This window comes from Xenopus laevis, chromosome 8L (assembly GCF_017654675.1).
Source record: "Xenopus laevis strain J_2021 chromosome 8L, Xenopus_laevis_v10.1, whole genome shotgun sequence".
Taxonomy (NCBI): domain Eukaryota; kingdom Metazoa; phylum Chordata; class Amphibia; order Anura; family Pipidae; genus Xenopus; species Xenopus laevis.
In genome coordinates, this window is record NC_054385.1 from 111268343 (window position 1) to 111288999 (window position 20657).

The 20657-nt window shown below is 38.6% G+C and overlaps 1 protein-coding gene across 7 annotated transcripts in view; it reads right to left on the minus strand.

Moving 5' to 3' along the window:
• Positions 1–5257: 5257 nt before the first annotated feature.
• tmem229b.L (transmembrane protein 229B L homeolog) overlaps positions 5258–20657 on the minus strand; it is a 46891-nt gene continuing 31491 nt past the window's right edge. For 3 of the 7 annotated variants that reach the window (XM_018231275.2, XM_041573407.1, XM_041573409.1), the window contains one exon: positions 5258–6117. In XM_018231275.2, coding sequence (XP_018086764.1) covers positions 5580–6117 — 538 coding nt within the window. In that variant the 3' untranslated portion in view covers positions 5258–5579. Of the gene's footprint in view, positions 6118–14882; positions 14918–14937; positions 14983–16417; positions 16527–18049; positions 18176–20657 lie in introns of those variants that run through there. The other 4 variants (XM_018231276.2, XR_001932757.2, XM_041573408.1 and 1 more) reach the window with 4 other exon arrangements.

Sequence of the window (20657 nt, forward strand, 5' to 3'; positions counted from 1 at the left end):
AAGTTTGCTCCATCTGCATGTCAGCAAATATATTTCTCCTGTGAGGAATGTGAAGGATCCATATCAAAGGATATATGTGTGTAGCAGGCAATAACATGTTGACTTTTTCAGAGCAATGCCCATCGCACACACTTTTACCTATGTGTTCCTATTGTGTATTGAGGTCCATTGCCCGACCCATGGGGGCATATTGAAGTGCTGTGTGCAAATATTCTCCGGCAAAACGCTGCCAAATTTGGTGTCAATAAGTCAGGAGTATTTCCAAGTCAACACTGTTTAATTAGAATCACAATTACACCATTGTGTGCCAAACTGTTGCTGGTGTAATTGTGCAAGCAGATTTTCCCCATGTATAAGTAATGAAGTATGTGGGATACTATCATGGAGCATATAATGTAAATAATAAGATGCTATATATTTACAATAATAGTTCACCAGGTGAGAACTGAAAGCAATACAGTAAATATGCCTAGAAGTATGAATCTGGGTTCTGAACAGTTTTCCTGCTTGTAAAGATTAAGAATGAACACAATACTGGAATAGGGGGACCTTCTATCAATAATACAGAAAGCTGGAAGTGATAACCTTTCAAACAGCTTTTGGTAAAAACAAAAATAATTCAAAAAACATCATATTTGCAAATTCAGAATGGAGGACACATGTCAGGGTAAAAAACTCTGCTAACATTTCCGATAAAACACATTTTTTTAACATAAATAATCCCTTAGCTGTTTTAGATACAAACAATAGAATGTAAAAAAAAAAAAAAGATTTTTGCAAAGCAGTTTTATTCTGAAAAAAAAAGGAAAAGTCTGCCATGGGGCAGAGCATGGTGCTCATTTATTAGGCTCTGTCTGTGTTTTTCGCATTGAAAACAAATCAGCTCTGTTTTAATGTGTGCCTGGGATAAACACAAGGTCAACAAAGCAGCCTCTTAAGACTAATGGTAAATTAGACAATAATATTTAACTCTCTCCCATTGTTGTACTTCCATAAATAAAGCTGGGAGAGGACTTTACCAGATGAGACTTGGCATTTATATTAACAGTAAGATTTAGTGGGTGTATATTTCCAGTGGCTCCTCCAACATCTTTTCTTAAAAGCTTCTTTTATTTAATTACTCTTTAACTCTATTTAACTTATAGAAGGATATTTTAATGTAGGGATAATTTCTGCTATAATGGTCTATGGGAAAGCTTTTATAGGGACAGAATATATTTCATGGTTGAATACATTGTCACGGAAATGGAAATTGCCCCCAAAAATAACACATTGAGACACAAAAAGTGTATTTGTTAGATCCTGGTAAAGAGACCTCTAAGTTATCCATTGAGATCCACACTTCAGGGTGCGGGCATGAACATATGAGCAATTGGATCACTTCTCTTAGTTGCTCATTGTCAATGATGTTCCTGAGTCTGGAGAAAACATGTCTGATATGTAACCACCAATTCAATAAACCTTTTGTCATATAACACTGTTTTACTTTAGGATGGTGATAACAAGTGTCTTTAGGATGATATTATCCATTTAAATCGAATACTAGCACTGCTGCGTTAAGATTAGCTCAAGCAGAAGAAAGTCAACAAATTACCTTTCAAAATACATCATTGTATGAAAAACTGTTTTATTTAAAAGGAAATGACACAACATTATTTAAGGTTGTATGAAATAATATATACGGGCGACTACTAAAAAAAAAAAAGGAAATGGCAGTATCAATTTAAATAAAATGAATCCATAGAGCATAAACCATTCTATGTACTACATTCATGATGTTCTTTAAACTATGGATACAATGAGAATGAAAAACAAAATCAGGTACATTCACCATCATTTGCATCCATCCTGAAGAATAAAACTCCAATATTTTGGGTTTCCAAAGAAGCAAAAAGCAATTTTACACTGAGGGGGTTATTTATCAAAATCTGAATTTATCTCAATTTTTTCTGAAAAAAATCTCCAACCAAATCCGCACAGTTTTTTTGGCTTATTTATTAATACACTTTCCTGAAAATTTTGTTTTCAGGAAAAAAAAAACATGAAAAATAAGAATTTTACAAATTTTGCGGAATTTTCACAATTTTTTTGATTTTTCCCCCAAAAACTCAGATTTCTTATTATTTTTGCCTGAAAACTCATTAGGAATTCTCCCATTGACTATATGCAACCTGAGATGCCGGATTTTCTGATTCAGACTTTTCCATCCTCACCATTTTCACTAAAAGTTCGGAATTTTTGGTTTTTTTGCATTCGGAGTTTAGTAAATAACCCCCTGAATGTATATGCTGAAGCCCTATTATTTATGCTAAACAGTAGCAGTTGCATTAATATGTTTCATAGTTATTCATTCAAGAGTTTCTCATATCATTTTTTCAGTGGCTGACTCTAGCATAAACTAATATTTGTATAAAGCATGGCTAGGTATTTTTATGCAGAAAAAAGTTAAGTTTAGGAAATCTCCTAAAAAATCATTTTTACCTTAAATATTAAAAAAAAAAACTAGCAGGACAATTGAGGTGCATGCTAATACTGTAGGTGCCCTTTAAAGAGAAACCATTTTTTCCTTTCCTTCCTACTAATGACAATTTACATTGAAAATGTCACATTTGCTTTTTTTAATTTCCCTTCTTGGAAATGTATTGAGCTGTATTAGGGCAGCTACACTATTTCTAGAAGGGTTTTATCAAAAGAATATTACCCCTCACTATTGCCTGATTTGAGAAAATGCTGAAGCATTCTTCAATTCCTATTAGATTTAAGAAAACCCTGAGTGGCTGGCTGTTGGGCCTTTGCTTTTACTGATAATGCTAGCATTCATATAGAAAAACATAATATACACAAATACATTTTATGGGTAATCATCATGCAACGCTGATATTCTGAGTGGAAAATTCAGTTAGCAATATCAAGACAGGAAGACGTACAATAGTAGCAGCAACATGCACTGTTTGCATGCCTTTTTCCAGGTGATGTACATACAAGGGAGCCTTTGGATATTTTGCATGGTCAATTTCCACACTGTGAGACACAAGACTGTAAAACATGGAACATGGAAATGTAAGCCTCCAGTCATTCTAAAAGAATGCAGTTTCACTCATTATTCTATATCCTCAATCCACATCAGGAAAAAAGACTCTCATTCCGGTTGTTGTTCAGAGCAGACCCTTTTTATTATTTATAAAGGGTCATCATATTCCACAGCACTCAGTGAGGCAACTTCGGGCGACTATTGAAAACGCATCGCCGCGTGTGCATTAGCGCAGGCGACTTTGCATTGTAGCCTATGGGGAAAAACCCCGAGGCAGTTCGGGGAGATAGTCGCGCAAAAGACGAGGCGATTAGTCGCCAGGCGACAAAATCTCCCCGAATATCCTCGTGTGGACTAGCCCTTATATGTATCACACTCAACAACATAAGCGCTAAGGAAATCCCAGCTTCTTTTAAAACTCAACCAACAGACAATGGGGCAGATTTACTAAAGGGCGAAGTGCCTAACGCTAGCGACTTTTCACCAGGAATTCTATCCGCAGTGACATCACCAATTCACTAACAGGTGCAGATGACAATTTGCTAGCAAAAGAGATCATCGTGTTCGCACTCTATCGCCAGTCGACTTTTCGCTCTGGCGAATGGTTGTTGCTCCGCAAATTAACTAAATCACAGATTTTACTAAAAGTTACCTCTTTCGCCAGAGTTTCCTTCGCCACCTCAGACCAGGCGAACTGCTACATCTTCCTCAATCTGATGTCAGTGGTATCGTATCCTGTACCCCGGAAAGTTATAAAAAGTGTAAAAAGCAGGCGACTTTTCTATTTTTAAAGCGGGATTGCTTTCAAAAGTCTGAACTATTAAAGATTTTTGTGTGAACATTTTGTTTAATGCTCGTACTGAGAAATTTTACTAGCGAAAAGTCGCCAGCGTTTGGCGCCCCGGACGCAACTTGGCATTTTAGAGACTGAGTGGCAGATTTACTAAGGGGCGAATTTCGAAGTACAAAAAACTTTTAAATTCGACCATCGAATTAAAATTCGAAGAATTCGAATTTTTTTCAACAAACTTGGCAATCCTTCGGTTGAATAAAAATCGAACGATTCGAACGATTTTTAGCGATCGATTGAAGGATTTCTATTCGACCAAAAAAAAAAAAAACTTGCTGTGGAGTGTAGTGGTAACGAATTTGCGCCTGGCTAAGTGATATGAAGTGTGCGAAGTGGTCGCTGGTGACAATTCGCCCTTTAGTGAATCTGCCCCAATGAGCGGTGTGTGTAGAAGACCAATAATGGAGAATGATCAGGTCTTTCTTTAATTTAAGTATGCCATTGCTCTTTAAGAAAGAAGGTTGCCAAAATCAACAGCCAACATTCAGGTTCCATCACTCCTGGACTAAGAAGTAAGGCAAGGAATACTTAATATCTCTTGTAGCCAATAGATTGCTTTTGCAATAGATATTATAGCACCTTATTTGGAATTCCCTGTAAAGTCATCTTTGTGAAAGACTTTTTTCATGATACATTATCTGTGCACTGTTAATTGCTAGGCTAATGAAATTTCTGAAGCATTCATTCAAAACAGAAATTGCACCCGAGTTAAACTTAAGAGTAAAAAAAAGAGTGGAATGAGAACTTGCTCCTAAACTTCTCCAGAAAATTCATAGTTACTAGAAAGTTCTGCCAATGTATTACCATTAAGGTGGCCATAGACGTAGAGATCTGCACGTTTGGCGTCATAACGAGTGCCAAAAGAGTGGGTCTCTCCCTGATATGCCCACATAGATGTGAGCAATATCTGGCTGATCTGGTCGTGGTCCCTAAGACCCAACGATTGGATCATAAAGCATCCGATACAGGCGGTCGGATCGCGGGGCCGCATAAACGCACAGATGCGGCCACGATCCGATTGGATTTTTTAACCTGCCCGATCGAGATGTGGACGACTTTCGGCCAGATATCGATCAGGGAAGCCCGTTGGATGGCCCCACACACGGGCCAATAAGCTGCTGACTTGGTCTGTTGGCAGCTTCTATCGGCTCGTGTTTCGGGGCTTTTAAATACAGTAGCCTGTTTATGAGTCATGAATCTGTAGCTTTTGTCTACCCCCACACCCCTTCTTCATAATCCCTCTGCCAAAACTTGCAGTGAATAAAAAGAATCGCATAAATATCTTTCATGATCAGACTAGCAATGGCATTACTGGATTTATCACATGATGACGATAGAATTCCCTTATGTAACATCAGCCTTGAAGTTCTCTCTCATTCTGGAAAGTATTCAAATTTATTGAAAACAGGGCAAGGTCTGGTATGTTGGTATTGACTTTGCAGGCAATAAAAGGTATATGTTTAAAGACTTAACTTATGGTTAATACACCATAGGCTATATTTTGGTGATTAAAGAGAAGGCAGAAAATGTACTTATAAATGTCACAGGCAGAAAGAAGCTACTGACACATATTCACTTGCAGCCAAAATCAATGGATGGTAATAAAAGCGACTTTCATGCGAGTTACAGTATATTTGTTGTGCGTAATGAGACCTTGAGACTTAACAGTGTTGCATTTCTGATTCACAGTATTAATCATTATTTACATTTAACATGACCATTAGCCATAGAAACCATGGGCATCACCGGGGAACCTGGCTCTGCATGTTCATCAAAACGTAAACGTAGGGTGTTCCGGATAACCAGTTGTTCCATGAGAAAGGATGCACAGAACCATGGAATGGCATATTCCAGGGTAATCAAACCCATGAAGTCAAAATCAAACTGTGAGTAGTCCCAGGGGCAGGCATTAAACTGCCGTAAAATGAGACCCGTACTGAACTCCCAGATGTATGTCCACAGGGTATAAATAAGACATCTTATTAGAATATTGCACTTGTCTTTTAAATATAAGTACATCTTCTCTACAATGAGGATAGAGGTGCCATAAATAAATAGTGCCCACACACTGGTAACTCCAGGAAATTTCCAGTTGTAGTTGACCACAAAATCCCACGCCGCTGTAAACATAACTTCACAGAAATAGCCATGAATTGCATAGAGGTACCAACGGGACAGGGCTGTAAGGGGCTCTGGAGGTGCCATGCTTCCAGTTCTCGCCATGCCTTTAAAGAAACTGCAAAAGAAGTATAACAAATATTAGCTCATTCTTTCTTTTTTGAAAAAATTCTTATTTTAAAGGGCAAAAACCCACATTTTTGTGTTTGGTATTCTTTACAAAAATACAATATACAGGTATAGGATCCCTTATCCGGAAACCCAATATCCAGAAAGCTCCGAATTACTGAATGGCTCCTATAGACTCCATTTTATCCAAATAATCCAAATTTTTTACAATTATTTCCTTTTTCTCTGTAATAATAAAACAGTCGCTTGTACTTCCCAACTAAGATATAATTAATCCTTATTGGAAGGAAAACCAGCCTATTGGGTTTATTTAATGTTTACATGAATTTCTAGTAGACATAAGGCATGAAGACCCAAATTAACGGAAAGATCCGTTATCCGGAAAACCCCAGGTCCCGAGCATTCTGGATAACAGGTCCCATACCTGTATGTGCCTGATGCAGACAAGAAAATACTACTTATGCCATGAGTAAAACCTTATCTCAAATACATTTAAAAAAATTTTTGAAACATTTGCATATAACATTGTTATCAGAAGTTTTTTCAAATAAATTAACTTGCATTTCAAGTTTAACAGGTAGAACAGGAATAAGCCAGATATAGTTGTAAAATACAGAAAAAAACCTCTGAATAGGGATGGGTGAATTCTTTTGCCTTGTTTCACCAAAAAAATGACACCCATAGACTTGTATGGCGTCGTGCGTCAAAATAAAAAGACACATCAACGCTACAAAAAATTTTGACGGCCATAGACTTTAAGGGGCGTTGGCGACATTTCGCCGGCGGCGTATTTTTGGAAAAACGAAATGGGTCAAATTCACCCATCCCTACCTCTGTACTATCCCATCATAAGAGAACTGTCATCTGGTATGATAGCTTGCAGACTTTTCATGACACCACACAGACTTTTTTCTCATCCTTATTTGACCATATAGGATATTTTTTTGCAAGTGGGATTGTTTCCTGTCTAATTCCATTACAGCTATTTCCATATAACCTCAGCTCCCACAACTTCTTGGCCATTACTTAGTTCTAATTTTTAAGAGATTATGGACCAGATGAGAGTAAGGGGGTTATTTATTAAATTAAAACTTTACCCCCAAAATAAATATTTAAGCAACCGTTTATATCATATTAAGTGACATATTAAAATATAAATTAAACAAAGTGATGGTCTGTGTGCTGCCTCAGAGATCACCTGACCAGAAATACATGCAGCTCTAACTGTAACAGGAAGATGTTTGGAAGCAAGATACAGAAGTCCGTTAATTGGCACATGTGACCTAACATATATGGTTTGTTTGGTCTGTTTGTTTGTGTATATATATATATATATATATATATATATATATATTGTATATATATATATATATATATATATATATATATATATATATATATATATATATATATATATATATAATATATATATATATATATATATATATATATATATATTAGATAAATTCAGATTTTAGTAAATAACCCCTTAATGAAAAAAATATATCTTATACATCATGACATGAAAACTTAATAGAAGTATTATTGGGAAATTCAGAACTGAATTAGGAGATATGCGTTTCTCATCAATGTGATTCTATGACACCAAAGTGTCTTGCACTTGGGGGTGCCAAATGTTAGGCACCCCCAAGTGAATGTATTTACTTACCTGAAACCTGGGCTGGTGCTCCTATCAGCAGAAAACTGCACCGGCCCGGGGTTATACCAGTGAGCACCACGGAGCGATACACTTCCATCTTCTTCTTTCTTCAAATTTTCCAGGGCAGACGCATTCGCAGTAGAACGAAATAGGCGTGTTTTTGGTTGAAGTTTGCCTTTTCGCTCTACTGCGCATGTGCAGCCGCGCAAAGAAAGAGGAAGACGGAAGAGGATCGCTCTGTGGTGCTCATTGGAAGAACCCTGGGTCGGTGTAGTTTTCTGCTGATAGGAGCACCGGCCCTACTAACACTTGCATAGAAACAAGGGAAACTTGTACAATAAACTCAAAAAACTTACATTAATCTTGTTTATCATGTTATGGAGGACATACAGAGACAAAATACTTAATAAATCCTGTTTTGTTTGCTTTTGTTAATTTTTCTTAATTCCCTTAAACTATGCAGTTATCTTACTTGAAAAGGGAAGAAAAACAAAAACTGTAAAGAATGTGTGATGTACAGAAGAACAATGGGTAAGATAATTCTGTCAGCCCAGAAACACTGCAACATTATAATAGTGAACATTCATGAGTGCAAAACTATCCCTGGGGTCCCATATCTTTTCCCATACATTTTCTCAGTCATTTATTTCACAGTACCCAGAGGTCCTGGGATACTTAATGGAAATGTAGAAAATGATCTTGCTGCACACAACGGGAGGGTATTGCTCTTAACCACAGTAAATAAATCATCAAGCCCTGTGGCTCAATAACAATTACTAATCGCCATTCTATCTAACAGGAGACACATTTGCATCATGGGTTTCTCACCTTATAATAAAAATCCCATAGTACAGAATACAATTACATTTACTGTACATGGAGATACACGCTGCAAGCCAGATCATTGCTTTAAAACAAGACACAAGCTTCATCCCACTGCAAATCTCAATTGTTCATGAAAGCCAACAGTCTAAAATGTCTAAAATTGCAATTTCCTCAGAGTCGCAGACGAAACGCATAAGGCTGGTGATGTCACCGGAGAGCGCCCCATCGATCAACACGAGGAAAAGAACGCTGCTAGGAGTTCTAAAGCCACTTTGAGTGCTCTGGCCAAAAGACTTACATTGGGGGGCGGTTCTCAACAGGACGACACATAGATATGCATTCAAATTGTGAATGCCATGTGAGTGCATTTTGAAAAATTTGTTTGTTAAAAATAAAAAGATAACTTTACACTATTGCTGCTGCATCTATCCTACAGCCCCGCATTGGGAGGCGTGCTTCGAGTTTGAAGAGATTTATATACATGCATGTTTAATATAAGGAGAGTTTTTAAACAAATCCTTGGTATATATCGCCTATGGTGGTGGTGGCAAAGGGTCTACACTTAGGGGCATATTTACTAAGCTCGAGTGAATTTTTAAAGTCCAAAAAGTTCGAATTTCGAAGATATTTTTTGGATACTTCGACCATCGAATAGGATACTACGACTTCGATTCGAAGTAAAAATCGTTCGAATATTCGACTATTCGATAATCGAAGTACTGTCTCTTTAAAAAACTTTGACTTCAATACTTCGCCAAATGAAACCTGCCGAATTGCTATGTTAGCCTATGGGGACCTTCTACAAACTTTTTCTAAGTCTTTACGCATCGAATAAAAATCCTTTGATCGTACGCTAAAATCGTTCGAACGATTTTTTTCTGATCCTAGTATTGCCAAATTTGGTGAAAAAACGTCGAATTCTATGTTTTTCAATTCGATGGTCGAATTTCGACCCTTGATAAATCTGCCCCTTAGAGTGGTGATTATACTTAATATCTTTCGAGAATAAAAGAAAAGGGGTCACTTATTCCAAACAATATTGCCCTATGTTTGTTTGTTTTGTCCTGTGCCTTTCTCACTGGCTTTTGTTATAGGTATTACGTTTGGACTTGAGGGGATACAAGTAAAAGCCGGCATAAGGACTGTGAATCCAATTGAACCTTCATATATGGTACAGAATTTTTTATTCATTATATTTAGAATGTTTGTTATTTCAGCAAGATGAAGCTCATATAACATTTTTGTTGTTGCGATAGAACCACTTTAAAAACAAACATGGCGACTTTTAACTTTGAAGAGTATGTCTAAAATTGCATTATGTTCGGCTGCAGAGATTTTTTTTTATAACCCTCGGCTTAAATGTCTACAATAGCTGTTTTTATGCATCCCTCTGTGAGTGCCAATAAAATGTGTTGTCAGGATGTCATTGGAGTGCTGGAGGATATATTTTCAAGAATTTCTAGATGTGGGGATGATCTGGTTATCTTTTTGTTTAGAGCTTCCTGATGCAGCCAGATTCCTCTGATGTCACTTGTAGCACTAAGCACATCGACCTGAAAAAATAGTGCTGTAGGCATGCACTTAAATCACTGCTAACCTACAGAGCGCAAGTGCGTTTATATGCGTTACTGGTTAATGGTTTGATCTGGTCAACTTGAATAAAAAGTCAGATTTCCTAAATATAAATTAGTTCAAATGGATGCTGTAGACAAAGCTGCATTTCAAAAAGCTACAGTAAGGGGGTTATTTATCAAGGTCCGAATTGATCTCTCATATCGGCTGCTACAAACTTCGATCTAACCAGTTTGGGTTTTTAATGCTTATTTATTATTATTATTTATTGCTTTGCTGGAAAAACTCAGATTTTCACAATTTTTTCGTGAATTTTCCCCAAAAGCTCCGAATTTTTCGGAGTTTTCACCCGAAAGCTTTGAAAACATTGTAAAATTGCCTGAAACCCCCGACACAACCAAAAATCAATGGGACTGTTCCCATTGACTTTTATGCAACCTCGACAAGTTTGAGATGCCGTGTTTTTATATTTGGGCTTTTTAGCCCTCGGGGTTTAATAAATTCCAAAAGATTCGTAATTTTTTTAAGCCTTTTATAACACAAAAAAAACACACATTTTTCGGATTTCAGGGAATTTCGGGTATTTGGAGCTTAGTAAATAACCCCCTAAGTGTCATACATTTAAAGAAATGACTGATTGCTTATGCAGCACAGATACAGTGATACGTAAAAATGGATAGATTTTCTAGTACCTATGAGGAAGTTAAGAGAAAAACCAAAACTCACTTTCTGTAGAAAATAATTATTTCACATGTGCTTTGCAGAAATCCTGCAGTTTTATAGGCGTCTGCTTCTAGAGAGATAAGGGTGTCGCCTGTTTAAACTTGACATTCAGATTACCAATGTTTCTAACATAAACCACAAAAGATTGATTTATTATTATTCAATTATATTACATTCAAAACATTATAGCCTTCATGATCATAATCCACTGAATACATTTAACAAAAAAAGACTTCCATAAAAAAGAAAGATGGGAATCTTCTGGCACAAACTTGGAGACTTGGATCATCGCATTCATATGTCTGATGTTTTTTTGGACTGGTAGAAAAAAGCCCTGAGTATAAGTTATATATAGGCTAATTCTGTGAGCGTTTGTTATCTTAAAAACCAGAAGAAGCAAGATGACATCCTTCCGGCTAGTTTAAAGAGTCAGCCTCTTGTCCTCTATTCAAAGAAAAAAAAACGAATTTGTCCTCAATTTGTGTGTACTCTTGCACGTTCCTTTTCTCCAGCATTAACAATCTTTGATGGTCTTTCCTCTCAGTTTAATGGTTACATTCGCTTTACCAATTTACTTGGAACATATCTAAATTTGTGCAAAGTCTGTTATACAGAACAAAATAAAATTCAAATAAATGAATACATAGCATACATTTTTAACAGGAAATTGAATTGTCCAGAGTTTTCCAGTCACATCACTAAGTATTCTACTAAATGAAATACAAACCCTAAAAATTCAGCTGTATTACGTAAACAGAGATGGGATTTGATGAATCCCATATAGTATCCTGGATATGGTTCAACCCTAGAATAAAATAAAAAGCAATAGACGAAGGATAAAAAAAACTTAATACAATTATATATACTGTATATATACTGTAAATATCTTATCACCTGCAGGAAATGTAATTTCTGATATGTAGGTCAGATATTTATGAGCTTGAAGGAGCCTTTACAGAAACAGTGAAATCAGTTACTGGAATTAACACAGAAACAAATGTATCCAAATATTTCCAGAAGTGTACGTCAAGTAATGGGGGAAGTCTGCGTTTTCACAAAAAAAAAAAATTAAGCAATTAGAACGTTTTCACAAAAAATCAAGCAATTCGAATGTTTTCACTAAAATTGAGCAATTCAAACGTTTTCACTAAAAAATTTAGCAATTGAAACGTTTTCACTATAAAATATAGCAATTCGAATGCTTTCATGAAAAAAAATCGAGCAATTTGAACGTTTTCATGAAAAAAATCGAGAAATTCGAACGTTATCATGAAAATTTAAAAAAAATCGAAAATTGACGCTGGCAAAATTTCACCAGTGAATTTTCGCGGGAGATTTGCACATTTATTCACGGCAGCGAAACACGGAAATTTGCAGCGAATTCGTGCCAGGCGAATTTATTCCCTATCACTAGTTAAAAAATATATTGAGTTGTAACCTTATTATAGAGGATAAGAGAATCTGAGGCAATATTCTCAGCATAATGCTTTATTTATAAAACAGCTAGATAGATCCTTGCTGAAAGTTTTCATCAATACAGAACGATGACTGAAATATGTCACAAACAGCTTCAGATGAAACCCTACGGACAAGGGACACACAGAATCAGTGGCGTAACTAGTTCTTACTGGGCCCCATAGCAAATTCAATTTAGGGCCCCAAAATATTTATAAGTTGGCCTATTTTACCAAGATATATTAAAATTGCTAATTAATTAGGGTCTCACTGGGCCCCCTACACTCCTGGGCCCCCCTGCAACCGCAGGGTCTGCTTCCTCTATAGTTACGCCCCTGCACAGAATGCTTGTCTCCGCTGCTCTCCTTTTTCTGCAATAGGAGAAAAGCAGATCTCTGTGTATCTGTACTGAAAAGGACAGTTTCAGATTGACTGCAGGTAGAACATAGGGAAGATTTGCCCGGAAAAGCCTGCGTTCATGTTTCATACCTATCTCTAGTCTATGTACCTGATACAGAGATATACTCCAACATTAAATGCCCTTTCCCTAAAACTTTCAGCCATTTATAGATGACCACATTTACAAATAGTACAGCTGAAGTTACAGCTGTTCAAACAGCAAATGGCATATGGATGGGAGGAAGGGTTAGAGTAACGGTTGGCACCCTAATCTCAGAACTGATGCCAAGCACCCTGGTTTCGGCTCGTTCTTCTGCCTGTAGCAGCCGCCTTTGGCCTTGGGAGGAGCCCTCAGCTACTCAGATGCCGCCAGGTCTTACAAAGAGAGGTGCAAGTTGAAGGGTTCTGGACAAACAAAGGGGCACAACTGTAAAGCAAAGTCTTTGGGCAGAAGGTCGCGGTACAAGGCGTTAGACAGAATCGTAGTCAGATCAGGCCGGGTCGAGGCAGGCAGAGTACAAACAAAGTCAGGCAGGCAAGGGTCAAAACCGGGTGATCAATCAGAAGGGATTTAGCAGGATCGAAGTCAGATAACAGGCAAGGGTCAGCTTTCAGAAATCAGGATAGTCGAATAGCCAGGCAGGAATCAAACAGGATCAGAATACAGATAGCTCAAAGCTCAAACACCACAGGATTAAACCTATAAAGGGCAATGACTAGAAGCCCAAATGAACCTTCTATAGCGTTTGATTTTCGCACCATTGCGCGTCCACATCATCACGCCAGCGATTCCATATTTAGAACGAGACGAGTGCACGCCCTAAGGAGCTGCAATGGTGGCTGAAGAGAAGCGCCGTGGCGGGCGTCACCCACCGCACCACTGGACCACCAGGGCAAGTAGATTTTATTACAGTTAGCTAGTCAGCCCTATCGTGTCAGGCCCCTATAGTTTTGTAAAATATCTTAATGACCTTTGTATATTACTTTTATATTACCTCCATCTTCACCTGCCTTGGGTAGTCCTTATAGGGGACACTGGGAATGAGTCTTTGTTTTCAACAAACGTGCCAGTAACAGCATTGTCATGTGTTTATCAGTCAAGTGAGCAATTATTTCTGGTGCTTCTCGATCAGCTGCAATACGCTAGAGGGCAATACACTACCTTAGTTTATATGTCCGATAATCACAACATTAAGCTGCTTTAGTGCTCTGAGGGTTAATACCTTTGTTTCAAATTATTCTAATTACAAAATCTCTTTCAAATTTACAAACCAGCTATATTTATTTACGCTGCCGTTAAGTATATTAAATTTGGTATATTAAAACAAAAACCTTCATTAAAGAAGTCGATCACCTTTAAGTTAACTTTTAGTATGTTATAGAGCGGCCAATTCTAAGCAACGTTTCAATTGGTCTACATTGTTTTTTTTTATAGTTTTTGAATTATTTGCTCGTTTTTTTTCTGGCTCTTTCCAGCGTTTAAATTAGGGCCACTGACCCCCATTTAAAAACCAATGCTCTGTAAAGCTACAAATGTATTGTTATTGCTACTTTATTACTCATCTTTATATTCAGGTCCCTTTCCTATTCATAGTGTACTCTCTTAAAGGAGACATATAGAATAAATACAAAAAAAAAAAAACTAATTATGTGGGCAATTATGAGTAATATATGGTGTTGCTTTTAAATGGTGCTAAAAATTAATATCTTTAAAAATAGCCCCTTTATTAGAGCTCCCTATAGATGTTCACTGGTCCCTGTAGCTGTTTCAAATGAGGGGTGAGTGTGTCCTAATGGTCCTGGCGGAGGGGGAGAGCCAATCACAGTCCTGCAGTCACACAGCAAAATACAGGCTTCGGTTTCCTATCCGGTCCTACTAGCTGCTGATTGGTTCCTGTCCTACAGTGCAGTGTACTCAAAAAATTGTGGATAAATACTATATTAGTAAGTGTAATGTATATAGAATACAGCATGATAGAGCCCTCTAGTGACCAAATTGAGGTAACACATGACAAAAACAGAATTTTATTCTACGTATAGTCATGCTGATAAAAAGTAATTTATCAAATCAAATTAAAATAGCATTTCCCCTCATGGAGCCTAACGCGTTTCACGCTTACCCAGCACTTAAGCTGCCCGATCTTCTGCCCCTGACAGCAATGGTACGAAAGTTATGTCCGACCAAAGCTGGTGACAGTCTCCCTCTGAAAATCGTACGATCTGCAATGAAACACTATTTTTGTAAGCACAATTCTTCTATATCTATATGACTAAAATGTACTTAATTTTTACACAAAATGTCTCCTTTAATAAAATCAATACATGGTTGCTAGGGTAATTTTGACCCTAGCAACCAAATTACTAAAATTGCAAACTAGAGAGCTGCTAAATAACTAAAAGAACACACATAATAAAATGAAAACCAATTGCAAATTGTCTCAGAATATCACTCTCTGCATCATACTAAACGTGAACAACCCCTTTGATCTGTTTACACCTACAAGAAAGCAGTTAAAGAAAGCCAATCAAATTTACTGCAGAACCCAAAGAAATAGGGACAAATTCACTAAAGAGCGAAGCGCCTAACGCTAGCGCAAATTCGCCAGTGTGACGTCATTTTGTAACTTCGCCGATTTACTAACGGGCGCTGGTGTAAATTAGCCAGAGAAGTGGACCTACTCTATCGCTACTTCGCACCGTTATGCCAGGCGAAGTTGCGCTATGGCGAAGGGACAACATAACTAAGCTAATTCACTAACTTGCGCATTTTACTGAACGTTACCTCTTGCGCCAGACTTGCCTTCACCACCTCAGACCAGGCGAAGTGCAATAGAGTAGATAGGGATTGCTTCAAAAAAAGTCACAAAAAACGCTGGCGTCTTTTCCTTTTTTTTAAGGGTGATAGGCTGAAAAAGATCGTAAATTTTTTTGGGGACACCCTCTAGGGATGTCGCAGACTGTTCGGCGGCGAACTTGTTCGCGCGAACATCGGCTGTTCGCGTCCGCCGCAAGTTCGCGAACGTCGCGCGACGTTCGCCAATAGGCGTTCGCGTCAAAATCGTTCGACCATTCGATCGCTAAAATCGAACGATTTTCGTTCGATTCGAACGAAAATCGTTCGATCGAACGATTAAAATCCTCCGATCGTTCGAATCAAACGATTTTCGGATGTTCGAAGTTCGCGAACTGTTCGCGAACTGTTCGCATTTTTTGCCGGTGTTCGCGAACGGCGTTCGCGAACACATTATCGGCGGTTCGCTACATCCCTAACACCCTCCTTCCCCCCTACATTTCCTAAGATATGGCACCTAAACTATACACTGGGCACATGTATAGGGCAAAATAACAACTCTATTTTATTTCATGAAGCTTTCCCAGGCTTATGTAATGTATTTGCTGCTACATATACCTCCACTCAACTTTAACTAGCAACGCTAGGGTAACTTTGCTTTGCTTGATGAATTAACGCTAGCGCAACTTCACTACCGTTCGCCTCCATGAGCGCAACTTCAGATTTTAGTGAATTAGCAGTGCCCTGGCGAAGTGTAGCGCAACTCCGCAGGTTAGTGAATTTGCCCCATAGTGTCTAAAATACATTGACTGAATTCTTATATTGTTAGAAAATAAATGAAATCCCTACAAAAAAAACCCTTACCTTTTTTCTTTCAGATATTTTCTCTTCAAGGTCTACAATGATTCTGTTATTAAAGTCTTAAGTTTTGGTCTTCTGGAAAAAAGATATCAGTAGCCCCTTTTGGTCATCACTGGGAACAAACAGTTTAAAGGTTAACACACACAATGAGTACAAATAGACTCACATTAATAATCAACTACATTAACTAATAAGTTCCCGGTCACAACCAACTACAGCGGGACGAGAACAAAAGAGCTTGCACCAAAAAATTCTTGTCTGCACTTTTATCATTTTATCTTGGGCTCAACAAAACCATAAACAAAGCAGAGGATCAGCTGCACTGAACAATATATTTGAAGTTATATACAACATAATGGCTTGAGATAATCTTTGCTAACCATGCAACAGCAGAATATGTAGATTTGCAGTAGAACCCTAGAGTAATACAACATGGTAATTCGCTGGCAAAGTAACCAAAATGTCTTTACATGTGCATCCAAAAATGTTTATATAGTATATTTATTTGAAGCTATTCTGACTATTCCTATGGTAGTGAAATCAATTGTTTTCCCAGCAGCCATAGAGATACATTTACATTTTATTAAATCAAGAAGTTGCAAAACGGATCCCAGCTGTTTGCATAACAAAGTTCAGCAGAAAGAGGAAACAAAGAAGTTCTGCAAGAACATGTTCCCCTCTGATTTATGAAATGATTCAGCAGTAAATCCGGTACACAAAGGCACAGAGATTAGCAACACATTATTGATTAAGGCTTAGCAAACGGCTGGAACTGATAACTAGATGTGAGGTGGTTCTTGAAGCACTTTTAGGGCAGAGACATATTCGGGGAGATTAGTCGCCCGGTGACTATTCTCCTCTTCTTCGTGGCGTCTAATCTCCCCAACTGCCTTCCCCGCCTTCCCATCGGCTAGAATGTAAATCACCGACTGGATGGCACTCAGAGTGCTTTGTTTTCCGAAGTCGCCCGAAGTTTTGTCGTGAGGCAACTTGGGAAAACTAAGCTCTTCGAGTGCTATCCGGTCGACGATTTACGTTCTAGCCGGCAGTTAGGCAGGGGAAGGCAGTTCAGGGAGATTAATCTCCCCGAAACTGTCCGTGTTTTTTTTTGCCCTTATCGATATACTATTTTAGTGCTTCCAAAACTGTGCAAAATATTTCAGTGCTGAAAGACACACTTACCATTTGGCCTGTTTATTTAATACAAATATTATGAAAAGAAAGTAGTACGTTGTCGATAGCAAAGCTTTTTCTACAAGGTCATACTGTAACTAACTAGCAAGTTCCTAGAATGTGTGACACCCAGTCTTTGTGTCAGTTCAGGTATAAGACATGGTCAGAAGCGTCACTAGAGGGGGGCGGGCCCTGGTGCGTGACACACAGCTGGGCCTGCCCCCTCCGAGCGGCCGCATTTGTCAGCGGCGTGCGGTCTGCCGGGGGGCCCTGGCCCGCTCGCACCCCCTGCTCCCCCGGTAGTTCCGCCACTGGACATGGTTTCCCCGATGCACCAAAGAAATAAAGAAATCTCCAGCAATTACTCTAACCTATGCTATAGTGGTGACCAGCTGTCCAGAAAAATCCTACAATCAGCACTCAGTCTTTGCTTTCCCCTGTGTCTCAATTCAGGCAACTTACCAGGTGACCCTCGAGATTTGTAAGGTTTCTTTCAACCAAATTTGCAGAAACAATAAAATGTAGGGCTATTGATGCACAGTGTTGATGATGGACCTCACTGGGCCCCCAGAATCCAAGATGATGTGCCTTTAAAAGTAAAAACAGGTTTTGCTGTTTGGTAAATAAAACATTTTATAGAACTTTCCTCTAACACAACTTACCAGTTAGTAAGTTTTTGTGTAGTAGCAAGTAGTCATCAAACTCTATAAAAGCAGTGCACGTAACTTCAATGGCCACTTTTTATTGGAATCATCATGGGTAGAAGATTTTGAAACAGCACCACCATCATTTTCTTATTTCTTAAAAGTCTTTACTAGTGCATATGGGCATCACAGCAATGTTTCAGGCCTTGCGGCCTTTTATCAAGCTCACTGACAAACAATAAAAGCAGCTATTTATAGTCTATAACACATCTAGGAGCACATTTACTATTGGTCGAATATCGAGGGTTAATTAACCCTCGATATTGGACCATCGAAGTAAAATTCTTCGACTTCGAATATCGAAGTCAAAGGGTTTACCGCATTTGGATCGAACGATTCGAAGGATTTTAATCCATCGATGGAACGATTTTCCTTCGATCAGAAATTGCTAAGAAAGCTTATGGGGAAGGTCCAATATCAGGTACATTACTCTAATATTCGAATCTGTATACTCTGTTACTCTAGTCCCACATTTTACAGTGATTCCTACTTTACATACTTCTACATACACACACATCCAGCATTTATTAATTCCTGTTTTTATTTTAAAAGTGATAATCACACATACCTAACCTGTCAGTTATAAGAATAGTAATAGAACCTAAGGAATGTTTGACAGACTTGCACAGGAAAATTCATTGTTACATTTCAGAAGGGGCTCCAGTTGTTGTTATTATTATTATTCATATGTATTTTTAGAGCGCCAACATTGTAGGCCCCAACAAAAAACAGTCAAAACCATCCTATTGGATTTATTAATTAAATGTTATGAGTAGACTTGATTTATGGAGTTCAAAGTTATGGAAAAGATCTTGTATCCGTGAAAACCCCAGCTCCTAAGCATTCTGCAAAATAAATCACATACATGTAGACAACCCTGAGAATTATAACCACATTGGCTAAGAAATTAGGCCTTAATGCACTAACCCAGACCATGCAGAGATAAATTCCTTCACTTTTTTATAACGAATATACATAAAAAATTTGTTACTCGGTCACTGTGAAATTACATAAGCAAGTGAAGCATTCCCTTGTCTTCCTGATTTCTCCACTCCAATTTATTATGGTTTGCTTTGCTCTTAGGTTTCCCTATCTCCTGAAGGACAACTCTATGTTGCTAATTCTCAGCTTGAGTATGCAGTGCTGTTTTAGGCTTCAGTCCTTAAAAAGGATAGTCAGGGCTGGTCCTATCAAATGTGGGGCCCAATTGGAACCATGTTGGCGGGGCCCCTAGACAAAGTGTTGCTGGCTACTGACACACCAAGTATTTAGGAAAATAAGGGCATACAGGCACAAAATAGAAAGGAAAGGGGCAGACAAGGTAAGAGAGTGAGAGGGATGAAATAGGGGCACATAATAGGGGCACACAGGGTAAGAGAGAGAGGGAGGAAATAGGAGAGTGGACTGGGCCAATTAGTTTGGGGGAGGCTGGGCCGATTCAGCTTGGGAGCAGGCTTGGTTGGATTGGGGGCAGGCTGGGCCTATGAGAGTTGGGGGCAGGCTAGACCTATGGATTTGGGGATGGGCTGGACTCTCAAAGTTGGGGGCAGGCCAGGCAGCATCATGTGCTGAGGGAAATATTATCTGTGGTGCGGGGCCCCCCAGAGGTGCGGGGCCCTATTGGGCCCAATTGGTCCAATAGGCCGGCCCTGAGGATAGTAATGAGCTGGAGAGAGTGTAGAGATGTGAAAATAGACTGGGAATAGGAATGGAAGATTTAAAATATCAGTAAAGACTCTCAAGGTTGTGGATGTTTAGGCTTTACAATTACTTTAAAGGACATTATAGAGAGATAGCAGGGGATGCTTTTCCCCGTAGAAGAGTTCCAAACTGCTTAACTCTGTGGCAGTTGTGCGCAAATTTAGAGGGTTGTGTTAGAGCACTAGAGCAGCAATTTGCAACACCATGGTTGACAATCTTGAGAGGAGTCTCTTGCTCACTGAGCAGGACCTAGTGGGGTCAGATAGTTTGGTAGGGGGGGAAAGAACAGCAGCAGGATGATTAGCAGGTTACAGAAAATCTAGTGTGGGCAAAATGAAAAGGGAGGCTGATCCTGGGTTTATACATCTGAACAGATTTGCCAGATTGTGTAAAGAAGATGTGAGTGTGAACTCTGGATTGTCAGTACTAAATAGGGCTGACCTCTCTTACAGCCGGGAGACCAGTTTCTTTAGTAGTGGGGAGGAGGAGAGCAGGCTAGGCCAAAACAGATTGTGGTTAAAGGGCATTCAATTATTAGGAAAGTGGATAGGGTAATCTGTTGTCCGGATCACTACAACCAAACATTTTGCTGTCTTCCTGGTGCCAGGATTCGGCATTTGGTTGATCAGGTAGACAAATTATTGGGTGAGGCTGGGCATGACACA